General features: G+C 39.1%; 1 protein-coding gene across 3 annotated transcripts; it reads right to left on the minus strand.

Annotated features, from left to right (window-relative positions):
- Positions 1-1,016: 1,016 nt before the first annotated feature.
- LOC121303903 (bone morphogenetic protein 2-like) lies at positions 1,017-13,966 on the minus strand. Of its 3 annotated transcripts, XM_041234760.1 has the most exons (4): positions 9,873-10,228; positions 6,662-6,733; positions 5,261-5,586; positions 1,017-3,829 (listed from the first exon to the last, which is right to left on the minus strand). In XM_041234760.1, exons 3-4 carry the CDS (start codon positions 5,580-5,582, stop codon positions 2,856-2,858), a joined length of 1,296 nt encoding a protein of 431 aa, XP_041090694.1. In that variant the 5' UTR covers positions 5,583-5,586; positions 6,662-6,733; positions 9,873-10,228; the 3' UTR covers positions 1,017-2,855. The 3 variants fall into 3 exon arrangements, with proteins under 3 accessions (XP_041090694.1, XP_041090693.1, XP_041090692.1); XM_041234759.1 differs by lacking the exons at positions 6,662-6,733; positions 9,873-10,228 and adding an exon at positions 13,713-13,966; XM_041234758.1 differs by lacking the exon at positions 6,662-6,733 and having other exon boundaries at positions 9,873-10,227.
- Positions 13,967-20,296: the final 6,330 nt, after the last annotated feature.

Consider the following 20,296-nt stretch of genomic DNA (forward strand, 5'->3'; position numbering starts at 1 on the left):
TAAATTAAACAGAAGGATACTGTTTTTTAGTCCCCACTCGTTCTTTCCATCTTTGCTTCAGTCGTGCGCTTCTTAAAGGCTTTTCACTGTCTGTTCAGTGTGTTTTCTAAGGCCTTTTGCTAATTGTTTGTTTCAGAGGCTTCGATGGTAACTACATGAAAGAAGTGTCTGCTGTGTCTATGGCTTTCTTATTTTCTACATAATCAGTTTGCTCCATTTTCTTTAATATCCTACTTGCTGCACTTAAAGTATTGCATGTTCTGACAGTCTACCTTCACAGCCTTTTCTTCTTTTAGTGTAACTATAAAATGAGTTTTTCTTATGATCTTAAAAAGAAGTTGACATAGTTAACACTTTCAGCGCAGTACAGAAACCAGGACCAGACGACACAGTTGGAAATTAAGTGGAGACAGACTTAAAACAGAGGTAGGAGACACTTCTTCACACTGAGAGTGGTTAGCGTGTGTCACCTAGTCAAGTTGTTGAGGCAGATTCACTTGGAGACCCAACTTGACAAAGATCTGAGATCAATCAGCTGCTAGGAACTGGACAAGCTTATATGGACAGAAAGCATACATTTTCTTATGCTCTTAAATTCTTACAGATTGGATGGTGTATAAAAGACACGGTCACTTATATAAAGGTGCTTACGGTAGTGGAATAACCCCAGTTCATATCCTGTTTTCTTCCAGATCATTCTACCTTTCCCCTTTGGGAAACAGCGCTTCAGTTCCTGACAAATAATAAAAAAAAAAAAAAAGAGAGAGCACAGAATGTCATTTAAATGCTCTTGATCTGGAAAAGCTCTGTGAGCTGCAGCACACGAACATCTGTGGGCACGAGAAGGGAATGTTTGTCCGAGCAAAAGCTGCTCCCTAAAGTGCGTGACTCATGGCAAATTTATTTCACCAGTTGTGTCTGTAATTATTTCTTTATCAGAGAGTCAAACACACATGTAGAGGACAGACAGATTCCCCAACCTCCCTTTCAGAGTAAATCTTATTAAACAGGCTTAGTTGTTACCAAAACTTTTTTATTATATGTTTACAAATAAATATATTAACATATTGCAATAGTTAAAGAAATCTTAAGATGACAGATACTTAAAGGTGTTTGGTTGAGGAGTCTTAAATGTGTACTTCACAATGGTAAAATTGCAAGTGTCTGCATTCTGTTTGCAAATTAGGATCCAAAGACATCCTTTGCTGGTACAACAGTGTATAGTTGTTAAAAAGGTCCCCTAATGTGGATATTCATTATCTCCAACACGCTCTATCTAGCAGTACCTTGAACAATATAATTAGGATTAGAAGCAGCTTTAATTTCATACGTTGATAATATAAGTAATTTTAACATGAAATACCACACATTTCATTCATCATTTTGAAGGCTGTATATCTCAAAGCTCTACTCCAAATCTCCATTAGCCCAATGTAGTTAGGAAGGACAACCAAGCTCAATAAAGTTACCAACTGAAATACTTTGTAAGTTAGCAGCTGGTCACTAGTCTCAAGTTAAAAGTTCTAGAATTGTGATAGGTCGTTTATCCTTTCAGTAAAATAATGTGCTAATAGTATTTCAAGTAAAGAGCTTTGAGAATTTCACAGTCCTCATTGCACACATTTACATTAAAAAGAAAAAAAAAAATTCTGCCATGGTTGTGTAATAAATGAACTAGCTATATGTGCAATACTAAAAGGACTGCATTCCTCAGACAAATACCATGTGTAACGTGTTAATTTAACTTAAAGACCTTATTTGGGCCGTTAATGGTGTCAAAAATATGTCAAATTAAAAGCAGGCTTCGTGGATATGGTGCGACTGTTCTGTTCTATATGGAACTCTGAAAAGTTAGCCACACACCCTGAAGTAGAGCACTTTAACACACTTTGAAAAGTCATTGAACTTCTGGGTCACACCCAGAATTAACCATAAGAAATATACACCATTGCTCCCTTTTAACTTTTAACTTTTAACACTGAAACGGTTTCTGTAAATTAGTAGGAATCCCATCTCCTCAGTGGAGAGAGTAAGAATTCAACTGCTTATATACTGTAGACCATGGACTTACTGCTACAAATTTATTTTTAAACACAACTGCCATTTATTTTTGATAGATTTGTTTCACAGGAATCTGCTGGGGTAATTATTTTAGTTATTTTATTCCCCACCATTTGGAGAATGAACTCTCTGTTTCATTCAAAAAGCTGACTGAACGGGACTTTTTTTCGAAGCACACGCAAACTAGTGTTGAGAAGATGAAATAGAGGTGCTCACCACTGTCATACCAGATAGGGCTGTCACGATACCCAATACGTATCGCAATGTGCAGGTCACTATGCATGTGATGGTCCTGTTGGGTTACCTATAGGATGCATACTGGAATCATTAAATGACGGACTATTTTGTTAAAATCAAAAAATGAACGTCCGTATACATACATACCAGCTATGATGCACACTTATTCTTCATTCAAGAACAATTGTGCTTCTGGCATTGTGTCACAATGCAAACTATATATATATCTATTACAATACAATATGTCATGTAAAGAAAGTATCACGGTGAATCATTACACCTCTGCAGGTGATTAATGGATAAACATCTATAAACCATGTTTTAAAATAAATTTGCAACAGTGAGTAATAAACAGTGTTGAGAAATCTCACTTATGTACAGGCAATACTGTTTTGTATATGTGCTAACTGCGAACAACCATTTTGAAACTATTTTTTGTTAGGAATAAATACTTTACAGAACAGTTTGAAAGCAGTCATGTTGTGTTTGAGCTGGGTGCTGCTGTGTATGGTGGCGTTGTGCTCTGGTAAGACCCCTATGACCACATCGTCTGGTTTTTATCTGCAGCCGCAGCTCTCCACCACCATCTCCTGGTAGTTCTTGAGGACCACACGTTCGTGTTGGTCCAGGTAGAGCATGGCGATGGAGCTGAGCTCGGTTGGGACACAGCAGGCACGCGGGACCTTGCGGTTGACAGAGTTCACCAAAGTCTGGACCATTGCATGGCTTGAGGAGTTCATGTGGTCTGCTAAAGGGAAGCGGCATTCCCCTTGGCAATAGTAGGCGTGGTACCCACTGGGAGCAACAATCCACTGATTCCAGCCCACGTCCTTAAAATCAACAAACAAGGGATGTCTTTTGCAACGAGCCATTGCTAACTTTTTTAGTTTCTGGTTCCTTTTCCCGTTCCTTTTGACTCTTTTCCCATCAGTTCCGAGTCCATTGGCCCTTTTGTGACCACTCTCCTGGTCTTTCACCCAACCTTTCACCCTTGGAACAAAATGCTGGCTTTTGCCGTGCCTTTTTGTGACCTTGGGCGCCAAAGGCTGCCCTCGCCCATCATGGCTGTAGGTGACCAGTAAGGGTCTCTCGTGAGCCCAGCTAGACTCATCCTGGTCCACAGATCGTCTGACTCTAAGGTGTCCTATCTGTTTCAAATAAGGGTGGCTCCCATTAAGGTGAATTACCTCCAACATGAAAACCAAGTTGCCAGCTCTTCTGCCAACCCAGTCAAAGACATCAGAACTGACGTTGAAGCTCTCCCACTGGTCGGAACCGTGGTCGCTTGTCAGCAGTTTGGATTCCAGAAGCTGGGCATTCTTCTTAGAGTGAAGAGTGGGGTCGTGATCAGGGACGTAATATAAGTTAACCCTTTGTAAACCAGAGTCTGTGTGGCCCAAGTTGTCTCGACGGTAGAAACGTAGCTCGACTGAGGTCACTTGCTCGTCTTGAGGAACAGATGAGACGTTGAAAGTGAAATGGAACTGCTGGGTCTCCTGTAGAGGACTGGAAGACAAGTCTTCAAGGGCCTCTGTTAGGAATATATGAGATATGAATAAGTAATGATTGATCAAACTACAGTTAAATATGTTTCTATAGATATCACTGTAACTGCAAGACATTACAGCTGTCATTCTAATTCACAGAAGAAGAAGAAGAAGAAGAAGAAGAAGAAGAAGAAGAAGAAGAAGAAGAAGAAGAAGAAGAAGAAGAAGAATATATATAATTTTGTTGTTATTATATTATATAGTTTGGATCGGCAAGGAGGGGGTTAAATTCCTCCCTGCCAGAAATGTATATCAGAATCTGGCTGGAGCTTTAATTAGGTAATACTTAATTATTGATTAATTGGGCTCCAGCCACAGACTATAAAAGCCAGGAGGAATCCTTTGTCTGGGTGGTACAGGAAACTGTTTGGAGAAGAAAAGACAAATGAATGCTAAGGGTATATTTTTTGAAAGGTACTCATTTTGTTTATTCTGGTTTATTTTTTTTTTTTGGTTTATTTTGGCCCTTGTGCCTTTTTTGTTTTGTATTATTTAATGTAATAAATACAAGCGCAGTTTGGCCCTGCACTGCTTGCTTTTCTGAATTCTTCTTCCAGGTCACCTATAACACATTAACAACATCAACAAAAACGATCCAGAATTTCATCAGGAACAAATATGCATGTATTATTATCTGAACCAAATTATAAGGGACAGCATCTTTTAAAAAGGCTTGCATACTTTTTAACATATTTCCAATGGGACTTTCCTTTCTTCGTTTGGGGACAACCAGTAAATGCCTGGTACAGTGGCAGGTGTTAGAGACAACAGTGAGGACAATTCTAAGAGTGTTTCAATGAAGTAGAGCAGCTGCGAACACAGCACAACATGCTCCCCAGAGTGTCAGATAGACTTTCCAAGTTACATGAAAAGAGCATAGCCTGGACATTCAGCACAACCTAATCTAATAGAAAATGTGTTCTATTAACAGAGGCTATGCAAGATGGGCCTGTATCTAGATCCATAAACCAAAGAAAAACTTTAAAGAAAAGCAGATCATTCAGGCCACCAGTGCTTGTGGCTCAGAGAGCTAACACACTAATAGCCCCGCCTGAACTAGGAGGAGTTGAAGTCAGGTACTTTTGCCGAGATGAAGACTACTATAGAGTAGTACTGCCCAACGGTAGCTCATTCAGCTCCACAGTATGACTCTGTCGATTTAAACGTGGAGTGTGCATTCAGTCTTTGGTGATCGCCGGTCAAATGAAAATGGGCTTTACAATGCTTGCCATAGGCTTTACCATGCTTTCACTATGCTTTATTACACTTTGCTGTGGGAAAGAAATATAAGGACAAACCCAGGCTTACAGATGTAATAGGAAAGACTCGTGAGTGAGTTCTGCTAGCTACCTAGCCTCATTGGTGAAGAAGCTTTAAGGACACCTGCATGTTAAAGACACAGGGCTGGGACTCACCCAGGTGATGGAAGCCACGCACAGTGTTGGCGTTCTGGGTGTGCCCGGCTGGGAATACAAACCCCGAGTCCTGGATGAGGTGGAACTCCTGGGAGTGGAAGCGGTAGAGGTGGAGCAGGTACTGAGGGATCAGGACTCCAGGGCGGGGTGTCGGGAGGCTCCTCAGTCCCAGCCTTGTCAGGAGGAGGGTCTGGATGGCCTGGGCAAGGCTGGGCTCCATAACAGGCTGGGGGGGCCCGCTGCTCGATCCACCCTCGGGACTCGACCAGGCTTGAGGTATCAGCAGAAACATCAGAACCAGGAAGCTAGCAGGTACCATCATGAAACTGCGAAGAGAGTAGAGAGCAAGGGGTTATCAATTCAAAAGTGTTTAACATTTGAACAGTGCTAGCTGTCGTTGCATTTAGGAACATCATTCTAACCCTCTTGGCAGACAGCATTCCTCATTTTGCACAGAACACAGTCACGGTGTTGAACCTTCTATACGCTCCTGTGGCTCTGAACATCTTCGAATTGAAAAATCCCGGTATCATAGTTAAGATTTTTCACTTTTAAAAAGGGGGCTACCTTTTTCCAAAACTGGGAAAGTTTACTGTAGTGCAGCGGCACTCCCTTTAAGGTACTAATTTGCATTTGTGTAAGCAAGCACGTTATGAAAATCAAATGAAACATTACAAATTGAGACCAACACATTTTTGCAGGTCACCACCAAGTATTATAAACTGAATAAATACAGAATCTGAAGCCTTTATGTTGTACTGGATTTACTAGGAATGTTGAAACTAAGAGTATAAGGCTGGTGAACCTACTTTAGATCTAGGGATTTCATATTTTAGGTCAATAGTCGCAGGAGTCCACCGATGGACAAATTAACATTTTGCCAGCTTGCTTTTCATTTTGTACCATAACTTTGAACAGCCAATCATAAAATAAAAGTAATAAACAGATTTTGTAGCAAATGCCTTTATTGGTGTAATCGCATTAGTTTTACCATAGCTTAAAAACGTGTGTTTGAAATTCTGAATGAGTATGTTCAATTAAAAAAAACAAAAAAAGCACAACCTTCTTGAATGCTGGATAATTAAGTTTCCAGTTGCAAGCCAGAATGGCTCTTATATAGACGACCGGGAATAACTGATTGTGCAGTTTCTTTATCAGAAAATGATTGTGGTTCTGTTAACATTTTCAAGATTCCATTATTGTAGTCACTAACTGAGGAGCTAGTGGCTCAGTGGTTAGAGCACTGAGCTGTGAGATTGGGGTTCCATCCCATGGGAAAACACAGAACATGTCTGGGCCAGTTTCCTTTATTCCTAATCTACTCGTGATAAAAGCAAGAACAATAGACACTCAGAAGAGATTACATGCTTAAATAGCTAACAAATCAATGTGCAAATATACCAAGAATGCAGGGCTGTGATGGGCCACTCAGACAGGGGGCAGGGTGTACAGGCCTGTTTTCAAGGCTTGTTGCTATGGAAAGGAAATAATGTTATAAAACAACTTTGACGGCAGTAAACCTTCTGAGGTATTTGTTTTTGGTTTTACAACATCACTTGATCTGAATTTACTGGGGTATATAATTCAAATACGTGAGGGTTCTGATTTTTGGGTTAAAATTTGATCAAGCCTGAATGCCGCCCACCCACGTTTTAAAAGACTGTTCAACCTGATTTCACAGGTCAAAAAATATAGTAATTAATCTCACAGATCCTTGTATTAATGTTGTGTAGCTAAATTAAGGTACTTTCCTAAAGATGTATTATAAGCCTTTAAAAAAAAACAAAAAAAAAACAAGTTTAAGCATTTCCTTTTATTGACAGGTCTTGTATATCCAATAGAAGCAAAATAAAATAAACAATAAACAATAAACAAATTAAACACTTCAGTCTTGCCTAGAATTACTGCCTGTTGCAAATAAAAACATGATAGTATTGTTTTGATTAAAAAGCATAACTGACCTGTGTCAATAATAATAATAATAAAAAAGTTAATACAATTATTTTAGTTTATATCAGCAAAAAAATACTTTTCCATCGCTGTCCTTACTAAACAAAACCAATTAATGAATATAATTAGTCAGCATTTCATAACCAGAACACTGGTATTTCTCATTTATTTGTTTAACCCATCAATTTGAGATTCTTGGTTTTTTTGTAATATTGTTCTCTTGGTCTATAATGCTACAGATCCCCTGGATGGAATTGCTTTCTTGTAATTTCCTGCAGACCATCTAATATTGTATCCATAAAACCCAAGCAAAGCTAATACAGACACAAGCCTCTATTAAAGAATTGAACGTCTGTCTGTCTGTCTGTATTGAGTGTAGTGTATAAGCTCTAGTATGGAAAGCATGTGAAATTATATCTATTTCTAAATTCCCACAGCCGCACTGACTGAATCAGTTAGACTGAGTGAGTCAGTTAAGTGAATGGACAGTACTGCCAAAGTGTTATTCTTTTTATAACAATAGTTTATTGAATGTTTTACAGAAATCTGTTTTTTCATTATCACTGCCAAACCTTGATGCAGTAGACCAGGGACCACAAAAAAAACACCCCCCCCCCCCAAAAAAAAAAAAAACAAAACAAAAAAAAAAAAACCCAAACATTTTTTGCCACAGAAATGATTTGATTTAGTTGTTTGTTTTGCTGTAATTAAATGCACATTGAGGCCTTTAGACAGTGTACACTAGCATACCTTGGTAATGACAATGTGCATAGGAAATTGTAGGAGATACATGATATTTCCAATGAGCGTATTTACAATGGTTAACTCATTCAACGCATCAGATCTCATTCCTTGTTAACATACCCCTTAGGGAATTAAAATATATTTTAATATATTGAGAAATATAATGTAATATATTGATTCATATATCTCAATATATTAATGTATTATAGAATATATGCCAATATATTTTCATTATATTGTACAATATATAAATCCTATTCTAATATATTTTTTTTTTACATGTGAATACTTCCATAAGGGACCCTTTTCTCCTACTGGTAGAACTGATGCATTAGGATGCTCTTATTAAACGCTCAGTAAAAAATCGAAGGTAAAACTTTTAATACAATAGACTGCTTGGCAAATGGGTTGTTTGATCAGCCTACAGTTGTAGCCCAGATGGGATTAGCCACTGCTGATATGTTTTAGAGCATTTTAGAGCACTGAAGAATCCCCTGGATTATATGGGCCATATGGATTATCCCAGGGTTACCTTTACAAATAAAATTGAAAACTACAGATCAGGATAATGCTGACAGGTGTAGGTTTATCAAATCAACCCATAGGGCCACATTTTCAAAGTGTTTACTCCAGTCTTCAATTAGCTCCTATTTTTTGAAACCAGTTTATTTTACAAAAATAGAACTAAACAACTAAGTTACGCATTTGAAGTCCTTCTTAGCACTCTCAAAGTTTTTTTTTCATTTTGTAGCATTAATATGATTTTTTTCTTCAAAAAGAGTTAATTAAAGACTAGAGAAAACGTTTTGAAAAGATGGCTCACAGTGTCTAATAAGTTTTAGATTATTTAAAAGCCACTTATAAAAAAAAAAAGATTATTTAAAAGTTACTTATAAAAACAAAAAAAAGAACTGCAACAGAAGCAGGACACTTTATTGAGTGCTATTTTGTTAAAAAGTTTTTTCTTGCTTTTAAAGAACATCAATTCAAGACTGTAGCGGACCTAAAGCTGAGATTAGGATTTGTTTTTACAAAGTGACTTCACAGTTGTAAATTCTAGAAGGTATTAGAACTGCTGGACGCATCCTGAGATATTTCAAAAACCCACATCCTCTTTCCTAGTGTTTTCCCATCATGCACTTGCTGTTGCCTTGCCATCTCTGTTGGCTGGTCTGGGTGTCAGAGATTGCCTGTTAGGTGGAAGAATTTTTTACAATGTGGGGGTGACCTTTAACACAGTCACCTGGGCACTGGTGCAAACCTGATTTAAAATGACAATTGAATTACCATATGCAAAACATCTCCTATCTTATCAAATATCCAATCAAAACTCATTAGCCATTTTTACATAAAATGCCTTCCAAAGTTTTTTTTGTACAATTATTCCCATTTATATGACACTCAATCGTGTTAAATTTAGAATAATTTAAAGAAATGTTATCGATTCAGTGAGAAATGTTTCGACTGGAAGACTTTTAAAAACGTCTTCACTGAAGACATTGAAACATACTTCTAGTTGTCATGGGATGTATTACATTTATTTTAGTTTGTTCACCTGAAAAAGAGTCCTTATTGTTTAGTTAGTCCAACAAAAGGTATCACCTCTCCTTCTCTTTGACTAAAGTTATTTTATAAATAACAACAATAAAGCAAAAAAAAAAAAAAAACACAGAAATGTGAATTTTTTAAATCTATAGAAGTTTACTATAGCAATAGCATTGTGCATTGAAATCACAAGCATGCTAAATTATTTTAAAGATGACAAAAATAGGAAGCAAACTCTTATTCCATATGTTTTATTTTTGTAATTTAAAAAGTAATTCAAACATTACGCAACAGTTGAGAATGCTAATCTCATTTCTATCCAAGCAGCAATGAAGAAAACAAATCAAACCTTTTAAAAAGCATTTCTACTCACTTCCAGCATAGGTATAAGATGTGCCATGGCTTGACCTTGCAATCTAATGTAAAACGTCCCTCTCTCTTTCAAAACCGTGTGCCAGCTCACGCATCCTCTCCTTCTGGTAGCCAGGCAGTGCCTGCTTCTTAATTGTGCTTTTGGCAGCTGAATCTGTTTCCGTGCTGAAATTCTTCCTCCTTCATTCTGTCACATACCCCATATCAATGAAGAAGTAGCTCTCAAAAGATTCAGTCTGCTGGTATATGATCACTGTGTCCTACCACAATCAACAGTCTGTTCCGTTTGCCACAGTCTGAAAGGGGAGCAGCTTAGTCCTGCAGTGCTAGTGCCTCTCTCTCTCTCTCTCTCTCTCTCTCTCTCTCTCTCTCTCTCTCTCTCTCTCTCTCTCTCTCTCTCTCTCTCTCTCTCTCTCTGTGCTGGAAGCCAGTTAAGAGGCTCTCTTTAAAGCTAATTGACTTTCCTGTCTGCAAGACCTGTCTGGTGATGTCACAGATACAGTGTAAGCAGATCAAGTCAAACTCACAAGTGCCTCAGAGCTGCTAGGCTAGGCTCAGCTCAGGTTTGTTGTGTACAGCTATGGCCAAAAGTTTTGCATCACCTAGAATTTTAGTATAGAGACATAATACAAAAAACAACTATATGAACATAATTTAGATATTGTATTTAACATCATGTAATTAAAGAAACTATAAAATGATATTGCAAAACAAGTCTACCTGGAGCCATAATAGCAGTATTTCATGTCAGATTTCGCAATGTCACATTTTTCGATGATAGCTACCCATTTGATTCACATTTGGGGCCACTAGTCTATAAATATGTCGCCTTATGTGTGAAGCCAGGCAACCATCGGGGACTAATTAAACTACAGTTTGGCAAATATATTTGTGTAAAGAAAACTAAAGACTATTCCAGGAAATATAGTTTTGAAGCATTGTTACCATTTCTTTGTTTTAGATTGTATTATTTGAGGGTAAATTCAATAAATAAAGAAGATGGCCACTATGCTGTGTGGCCTGTATTTTCCCTCTGTTTTATAGAGTAATTCGATTAATCTTTGTTTTTGTTTTTTTAATTACCTAGTTAACCAACTTTGGGCCAACGAAGTCCAGACTAGTGGTACTCACTTACTTTCAGTCTCTTTTCAATCCAGGACCTTTTTTCAAACAGGTCCTTCATTTCTGAATTCAACACCTAGGTTAAACATTTGCAGACCAGCCAACATTACATCAGATGGAACAGCTGACAGGACCAGGACATCTAAAAAGTGTGGCACAGTGGCACTGGAACAATATTTAAAATGAGGGTGCTGCAAGCCATTGAACAAAGCTGAAGCCGTGCAAAGCCAGCGTACCCCTAGTTCCAGCGCCCCTGGATAGACGGGCAGACATTCAAACACCCCCTTTATTCCCAGAATCTGATACTCTCAATAACTTAAGTTAAATAATATTAATGCCATTTTTTTTTAAAAATTTAGTCATTGACAATTATTTTTTATTATTTGGAATGTCCAATTATTTTTAAGCTTAGCTCACCGCTACCACCCCTGCGCTGACTCGGGAGGGGTGAAGATGAACACACGCTGCCCTTTGAAGTGTGTGCTGTCAGCCACCTGCTTCTTTACACACTGCAGGCTCACCGTGCAGCCACCTCAGAGCTACAGCGTCGGAGGACAACCCAGCTCTGGGCAGCCTACAGGCAATGCCCGCAGGTGCCTGGCCAGACCACAGGGGTCGCTGGTGTGCGGTGAGCCAAGGACACCCTGGCAGACCTAGACCATCCCCTCCCCCGGGCGGCGCTCGGCCAATTGTGCCCCACCCCCTGGGAGCTCCTGTCCACGGTCGGCAGTGGAATAACCTGGACTGGAACCAGTGACGTCCAGGCTATAGGGCGAATCCTGCACTCCACGCACCACTGGATGCGCCACTTGGGAGCCCCTATTAATACCATTTCTCATGACAATTGGATATGTGGTTCTATAGTTATATGCAATAATGTAGTGTGACATACATACGGGCAGAAGGACAGGCAGAAGTGTAATAGTTCTGCAGAGGAATGGTAAAAGGCTGACATACAGATAGACAGATGTATGGACAGACAGACATTTCTTAGAAAGATGGGTCAGGCGTGCCTCTGTGGGAAGCATGTTAAGCTGAGGGAGCACACAGCCACTTTGTGGCTTAGAACTTCGTTTCAGGAGACTTGTTTTCAGGCCACTGCCTCAAACTAGATCAGCTGGTTTCCTGTTCCTGAAAAAGTGTCTTTGTGCTCCCTCAGCTTTAGACACACCTCTATGGGAAGAGTTAATGTGTCATTTCCTTGTGTTTTGACAGCTTTAAATCAAACTAAAGACTCTCTGTACGTATGTGTTAAATCCAGGGTCATAAAACTTCAGCTCAAGTCTCATTTGTTAATGCAGTACTGTGTTTTATTGAATAGCATCATAAAACAGGACAATAAGCCAAAGTCCCCATTTTGATCATAAATGAAAAACGGACAGGCAAACAGGTTGTTGAGATTTACAGTATTTGGAAATGTATAAATGTGTAACAGTTATGTAAATATTACGATGTTTAATATGTAACCTAGTCATTTTGTGTTTTTTCAGAGCTAGTCAAAAAGTTCAGTGAGAAGGTATTTGTTACCAACACTGTGTGAGCTATGCGCCCATGTTGTAGTTACTAGGGATAAACTCCATGTAGAAGGGTAATAACTATAATCAGCATGGAAGTAAACAGAGAGGCCGGAGCTCTAATCAATGACCAGCATAAAGTAAGCCGTGTTGCTAAGAGATGTGGCCCATTATTTAAAAATATTCAGAGGCACCACTCAGACAGTCACACTAAGCAAACTACAATGCAATTTAACACGTTACTTTTTGTCAAGCCCTCCCTCATTAAGTTGTACTGCGGTAAAATATGAAGTAAATCAAATTGCAGGCATTGTGATCCTTGCTGGAGACTCCAGCAACTGCTATCTGTTACCGGGCAGGCAGCAGGTATGCAGAACCCCAGATAAGGTTCACATCAAATAGATAAAGGACTGTATAAAATAAACCCTTGACTTCAAAACTTTAAAGCAAAGGGATTTTAATTTTTTTTTTTATTTAATAGTTAGTGCGTCCAGTTTTTATTTTACCCCGAAGGTTCAATGGGCGTCCTCCGATCCCGCGACCAAGCCAGCTTCCTCTTCTACACCCAGGAACACGAGAGCGGATGTCAGCGAGCTACTGACCTCTAAAGGACAAAGGCCAGCCCTGCAGGTATCTGCTTTGAGCTCGCTGGGTGCCTGGCCAACAGGGTTCACTGTAGCGATGAGGAGAAACAGTCCCTGACAGTTTTGCCTCCCTAACCTACGAGAGCGCCAGAACCAGTGCGACACTCAATACGAATCCAGCCACATCACACAGCCAGGACACAAACCTGCACACTCAAGGACCCTAGTAGAGGGATTTTTAAAGGATCTAGATTTTCTTAGGCCAGCTTAACCAGCTCCACAACCAGCAGGACCAGCTGAAACCAGTAAACCGCTAGCTCTAATCTGCATACACCAGAGCTGGTTACAGCTGCAACTTTAGGGTTAATTGCAGGCTTAAGCACAGACAGGTATAGGTAATCACTATAAAATAAACCATGAAAAAGCACAGTGAGTGTATTGTACAACCATAAAACAGGCCAAACCGCAGAGACAAGTACTTTACATCAAAGAACTTGTATGCCTTCTGCAGTAAGTCTTACAATCTTCATAGTCAGGTATACCTGTACTATATTTCTATGCCTTACACCCATGAAATGCGCTTAATTTTATGAATAGATAAAGAATATACAGCTGACTTACGTTTAATTAAAGCTTTGCGTCCTTTAATGCTGGTCACTGGATCTGTGATACATGGAAGTAAAAACAGCTATGGGTATCCATAGCTCTCTAGTGCCCTTTCCTCTCCTAGAGCACTTTGGATCCCAACACCTCCTTTTGTAATGCTTCTTCCTCCTTCTTATATATACTGTTGTTTGTATTGGGTTGTGTTTGTTGCATTTCCTGAGCCTGCTTATCAGATGAGAGAGCGTTCGCAGGAACCTACCTGCTTAAACACGTCTGTCCGTGACATCTGTAAATACCAAAGTCAAGCAATCAGTGTAACACATGCAAAAATGAATTATGACAGACATATGATCCCTCCACAGATCCCAATGTTATGGTCATTTCGATCTTGTAAACAAGTTTTATGGCAATCAGATTAGATTTGTACCACACTCCAGGTAAGTGGAACACAGATAGCCACTGATTTATTACACAATAACAGAAGAACCCATAGTAATACAGCAGCTCCAGGTGAAATTTGCATTAGAACTGACGCATTGGCGCGTGTCGGTTGAGTTCAAACACAACACATCGAGGCTTCGTTACTAAAATTCCACCTCTAAGTGCAAGGGTAAGCAGGTGCCTCTGAGGTCCCCACGTCTGTCCTTTCTGAAGCTATACAGGTAGAACGAACAGATATCCAGTCCTTTCTTAAACAATATACTGTAGATAGAAGGAACAATGAATATCCAAAGTTGAAGCTTAAATGAAACGGTCAAGTAGCACATTCTTGTTACCTTGGGAGTCATTACAGTTTTACCGTTGCTGAACGTGTGTTAATATCCACTTGCTAACAAGACAATTCGACTTGGTTGTTCCCTATACATATACAAAAATGATGGTTAGACTTTAGCTTATGTATCCGTTAGGTGATTAAAAACAACAGCAATAAAAAAAAAAAAAAAAAAACAATGCCAAAAGTGTATATGAATAGTCTCATTATTTCTAATCATGTTGTATAATCTTATTAATGTGCTTATCCTATAACAGGTTAGCACAGCAAAATAGCAAAGTGTGTTAAAGCACAGGTAAGCATTTTAAAAATAAATGGTATTAAAAAGTGTGGTAAACTATGATACAGGAAAGGCATGGGAAAATAACTGTGGTAAACTTTTTAGAAGGGTAAATAATTACAAATAAATAAATAAATGAAAAATGCCTTTGAAAGTGAAAGCGTGATTCTAGAGCAAAACTCCGAAATGTGATGTACGTGTTTGTACCTTCCACTGGTGAGGGGAATAAGAATGGAAATTGACTGGATTTCCACTGTGTCAAAGTATCCCACCCAAAGTGAACTCCAAACAAGAGAAAATGTGGTGAGATGTTTTCCTTTACAAAAGGAGACTCCCCTCCATGCTTTCCAGATCCTGGTGTGAATAGCATCATAACCAGCTATTTCGCCTCTTCAATTTATGACCACTGTGAAAAGAATTTTGAAAGAGATAAGATGCCATTCTTTTGAGCTCATTCACAGCAGAGCAGAAGCAAGGAATGCATAAAAAAAACGACTGTGAACGAGGAGCATTGTGTTTTATATTGCTCTGTTTACTGAAGACTTCCAGTACGCTTCTAATAAACACAAATTGTGTCTGCTTCCTTTCTGCTCTCTGTGATAAAATCCTGTTTCCTCTATTTCCAAAAGATGCATGCCGGTGATGTCATCAGCTCCAACGTTGATAAAAGTTGTGCAAGTGGTGTAGTTGTTACATATCGGTTGTTTCTCAATTTCTTTAGGCAAAGAGGAGCGAATTCAGACTGAAGTGAAGTGCGGAACAAGGTGTGGCTGCCTGATTGAACAGAAAACACCCTGATCGGCTTAAAACATGACATTGCCTAGATGTGTATTGTTTCCGGTAACCATTCACACTGCAAGCATCAGTCTTAACCACTGTACAATAGAGCCAGGGTCGTATTCAGGGCTGCTTATAGAGATTTCAATCTCATCTCACCAACAGGTGTCTGAATCCATGACGGCAGTGCAAATCACAACACTGCCTGTTGCACATAATTAGGGTTGCCACCTCTGAGGTTAAAAAGATCTAAACTTGACGCTGGTCCGGAAATAAATTAAACCCAAAATTAGCAGAACCTCTGGCCACATTAATCCAGCCATGATAACATAATAGATCTGGAACACAAACTGTGCAGTCCCATGAAGGGGAAGTGTAACGGGGTATGGCGTTTGATGCACTGTCACTATGTGTTCTGAGCCCTGTCGGTGAGGTGTGGTTAAAAGCTCTACACACATCTGTAGAGCTCTAGAGGCTAATATGCTATCTTGCTGTGTGCAGGCCTGCCAGTGTCTAGACCTTTTACGTTGAACTTGTCTGCCCGGTAAGCCATTCTGACCAGACTGTAAAGACTAATCAGGATTCTATTGCTTAATTATTTCTGCAGTTATCCTGTGTCTCCTACTTTTCAGTGAATTTAAGTTATGAAGTGAGTATTTCTCCCCGGCTCAGCAGGAGTGATACTGTCAGGTTCCACTGCGGACATCCTACAGTAGGAGTGCCCGAAAATTCAGAAGCACAGATCAAAGGCGTGTTTAATTCATAAACCAGGGTGCATGCCTCAAACATCTGTTAGATGGATGTTTTATACACATCCCCCCCCCCCCCCCCCCCCCCCAAAAAAAAAAAAAAACTCTCGTTTTTCCATTGCCTGTAGAATGTAAACTGTTTACATACAATATCGCGCCATGACAACAACCACATTCCGGAAATAGAATGTTTGCAAAGACTAAACAAGGAATTAGGCGTTCCATGAAACGCTAAGTGCTTCGTTTTCCGATTTGACTGGACCTGATAGAAAACAAAAAACAACAACAACAACAACAACAAAAAAAAAAAAAAAATACGAAGGAAAAAAAACAAAAAAACATAGACGTGAAATATATAACAAACAGACATTTCAAAAAATGGTAGGTCGCTGTTAGATGTTTTCTAAAGGTCGGCTGACACGTTATTTCTAGGACTGATCAATTATGCAAGAAGTCTGGATCAACACAAAGCAGATATTACAAACTATTCTACAAACAGACCTGCGTGAAGTTTAAAATAGGACTTGTAAAAAAGCTAAAGTCAAAACTGTACAGCTACTTATTAAGTCCTATTGAAACCACTGACAGGACTGCTTTGCACAGTAAAAGCAGGGCATGTCAGTCTAGGCCTGGCTATGCTGTATAAATGTTTTCGACCCTGATCAGACAGTGCTGGGTGGAGGGGAAAGAGATAGCCCCTCTTATCTGTGGCTACTGTTTACCCAGATCCTGGATATTATCAGTGAATAAACAGCTTGATGTGCTCTGGCTTCCTGCTCAGTTAACCCTGAGCCTCTTATCTGTTGAATGGAGAAGGGTTGAGAAGCTGACCAATCTGGGGGAGATGGGGATGGAGGGGGGGGGGGGGGGGGGGGGGGGTCAGGGGGCTGTAGGTGAGGGCAGTTCCTTCCTTTCACCGTTCACCTTGGCAGTTCCTTCCTTTCTGACCAGACAGCACGCGCCAGGAACGAACAGTCAACCTGGGGTCAGAAAACAACACAGAGAAGGAAGCTTATAATTAATCATCCTCACTCTCTCTCCAAAACAACGCCCAGTGGCAATCATAATACTCTATTGTACGATGAAGTTTGTCCCGGGGTTTATACATACCCAGAATACACTGCCAACTATCATAATACCCATTTCACTAAAAACATAATTTGCAGGAAACTTTTTTTTTCTATCAGTGTTTTTGATTAAATGTATTTGGTATTTTAAAATGTGTAGAAAGATATTGTAGAAACACTCCACTTTTCGTTTTCAATTATGTAAAACTTCCTATGCACTTAAAAAAAAAAGCATTTACTTTAGCACTTGTGCAACTTTAGTTTCCTTATAAAAGAAACAAATCTTTAAAATGGACTCTGTTTGAACATAATAGTATTTTACTGCAAAACCCAAAGTCACACAAATGCAATTTTAATTTAAATTGTTTTTCAACAGGTACTATTATCGATGTAGTTTTTAGTTGTATTACAATATAAAGTGGGGTATTGGGAGATATAGTTTATATAATGATTAGAAAATGAATTTGCATTCTTTCTGCGTTCCACAGCTGTGATTTATCCCACAAATTGTAATGTCTTTTGCAGTGCGGTCATTTGTGTTAAAATGTCTGGCAGCAGGAGATGCAGAGGCGTTCATTCTTACACTTTGTAGAAGAGATCAGCTAAATCACCTTCTTTTGTTTCTCCGATGTACAGTTTGTTACACTTCACACAACCAATGCAGTAAACTATTCCTTTAAGTACAAGTCTCATGAATAATGAATGAAGATTTTTGATTACTGTGTTGTTGTGGATGTATTTACAAGCAGCACAGCGTGACCTGTTGCATGGAAAATTAGCCTTTAAGATTGCCACAACTGGGTCACATTTTTGTTGGTCACAGGATGATAGGTAAGAACTAGAGTGATACAATTATTATTATTCTGTGTGTTGCTTGTGTACAAAGCATCCTTTATTGTAGATACTTTTGTATGTCTTTAAATATGATGTAAAACTCCCCAAATCAAAAGGTTCAATTCCTGAAAGACACTGGGCAACAGCTCACTATCAGGGCTTGATCTTAGTTTGGTGGGTATGATAGTCTAGTGCTGGCCGTTCTAATCCATGCCTGTGAGGTAAACAGTACTGTTTACAGTGCATCAGGCCTTGAAGGTGCCTACCTGATTCAAACCATAGATTGCCTGAGGTGGGTCCACACTAATTACCTGAAAGACATTGTTCCTTGTCAGGTGGCCTCTGTTTAAGCTCTTTGAATAACAAGAGGGGTGTTTTGCCACATCTTTATCAGCGAGATATGAGCGATCACACTGGAGCAGTACAACAAAACTGGAACAATTAACCCTTACATCTTAAACCTTTTTTTTTAGGTTCCCAAAATGTGTGACCAAAAAACTACTGCACTACACCTGACGCCCGAGCAGATAAACAAACACGCTTGCTGCCTCCAAGTACCTCCTATGCGAGGAGATTGTGTTAAACTGACAACATGGTTCCAATGAGGATGGGGGACTATCCCAGACATTTTGCATTTCATCTGACCCAGTGCATTATACACTGACATTATTTTATGGTGAAAATGGAAAAAAGATTTACAATGTTGTAGCACTTTCTCTGCTAAGGACACCCATTCTTTCAGGGTTCTTCTGGTAAAAGTAACGTCTGTTCAACAGAAACAGGAGCTGTGCCAGTATCCCAGAGCTTTCCCACCAAGAGTCCCAGCTGCTCCCGATAGGACTGATTAGGGGAGGTATTTAATTGGAGGTAATTATACTGCCTGCATCTCCACCCTAGAAACATGTTTCCTCAATTATATGGAGAAGCACACACAGATAACAGCAGGACAGGCAGTGCTGCCTTGTTGATCACAACAATTTAGCATCATTTTCTGGTACTTCCAGTTGTAATTGGACACAAACCAAGGTTTTAACATCTTTGACTTTACTAACGCTAACAACCTTACCACTGGGCCCCCTTCTCTTGGGCTTGTTTTTTTAACCTTTATATTAAATAGATTCAATAGTGATACAGAGGGACATGTTTTGGGCAGTAGGATTGTAATGCACAACAAGTAATAATTTCATTTTAACCAGTTTCTACCTAATTTGAAATGCCCAATTTGAATGCCATCCATAATTTGGAAAAAGGCATACTATAAAGAATCTAACTAGAGTTATTTTTTTTCATAACAGGGTATAACCTAGGTGTCACCAAAGAGTGACTTATCTTCTTCACAGCATTCCTACGTTTCCATGGCGACCAGGGTAGAATTAAGACAACGGGAAAACTAACTCACACGAATGCTAGAAACGTTATTTCTTTTTGTAAGTCATTTGAAATTAGCCCTTGGCAACGTAAGTGAGTCCAACCACCAGAGAGCCACGCCAACAGGAGGCTGCCTTAAATATAACCTTCATTTTTACCATTATTTTTTATTCATAATGGCAAAGGGATTTCTTTTCAGTGTTTTTGAGGAAGGGTATAAACAGCTGCCAGATGTTGAAATAATAAGGGCCGGTTGTGAATTAAGGATTAGGGTTATGTTTGGGTTTCATAAGTAAGAATGATTTAAAAATCTATTATTTTAATATTGGAAATCGTTTTCTGGGAAAAGCATACATTATTTAATGGTCTGCCACTTTTTAGGACTATCAATCCTCTTGCCATGTGTTAATATGAATTACCTTTATTACTGTGCAGAAGTGTAGTTTAACAACCTTGTAGTTGCACTTTTGGACCATCTGCAAACTTCGGGATATGCATAAAGAGTACCTTTGTATGGCTCAAAAATATAATAATTATCTTCACTCATGCAGCCCTATTGCTCTGATTTTAAATATACAGCTATGTTACTGACATAGTCATCTTAATAAGTGTTTTGGTTTTAATCGTGTTGAGATGGGCAAGCCTTTTAGAAGCCTTTCAACATAAAAGAATCCCAAATGCATGACATGAAGTTATTATTACTGTACTGTAAAAAAAGAAAACAAAAAACAAACGTCATTAAGCGAGAATCT

Source organism: Polyodon spathula, chromosome 35 (genome assembly GCF_017654505.1).
Source record: "Polyodon spathula isolate WHYD16114869_AA chromosome 35, ASM1765450v1, whole genome shotgun sequence".
Taxonomy (NCBI): domain Eukaryota; kingdom Metazoa; phylum Chordata; class Actinopteri; order Acipenseriformes; family Polyodontidae; genus Polyodon; species Polyodon spathula.

Coding starts and splice junctions, on each gene's coding strand:
- LOC121303903 (XM_041234759.1), bottom strand. CDS start 5,582: ATGATGGTACCTGCTAGCTTCCTGGTTCTGATGTTTCTGCTGATACCT. Junction 3,830..5,260: donor GCGTGGCTTCCATCACCTGG/GTGAGTCCCAGC, acceptor TATTCCTAACAG/AGGCCCTTGAAGACTTGTCT.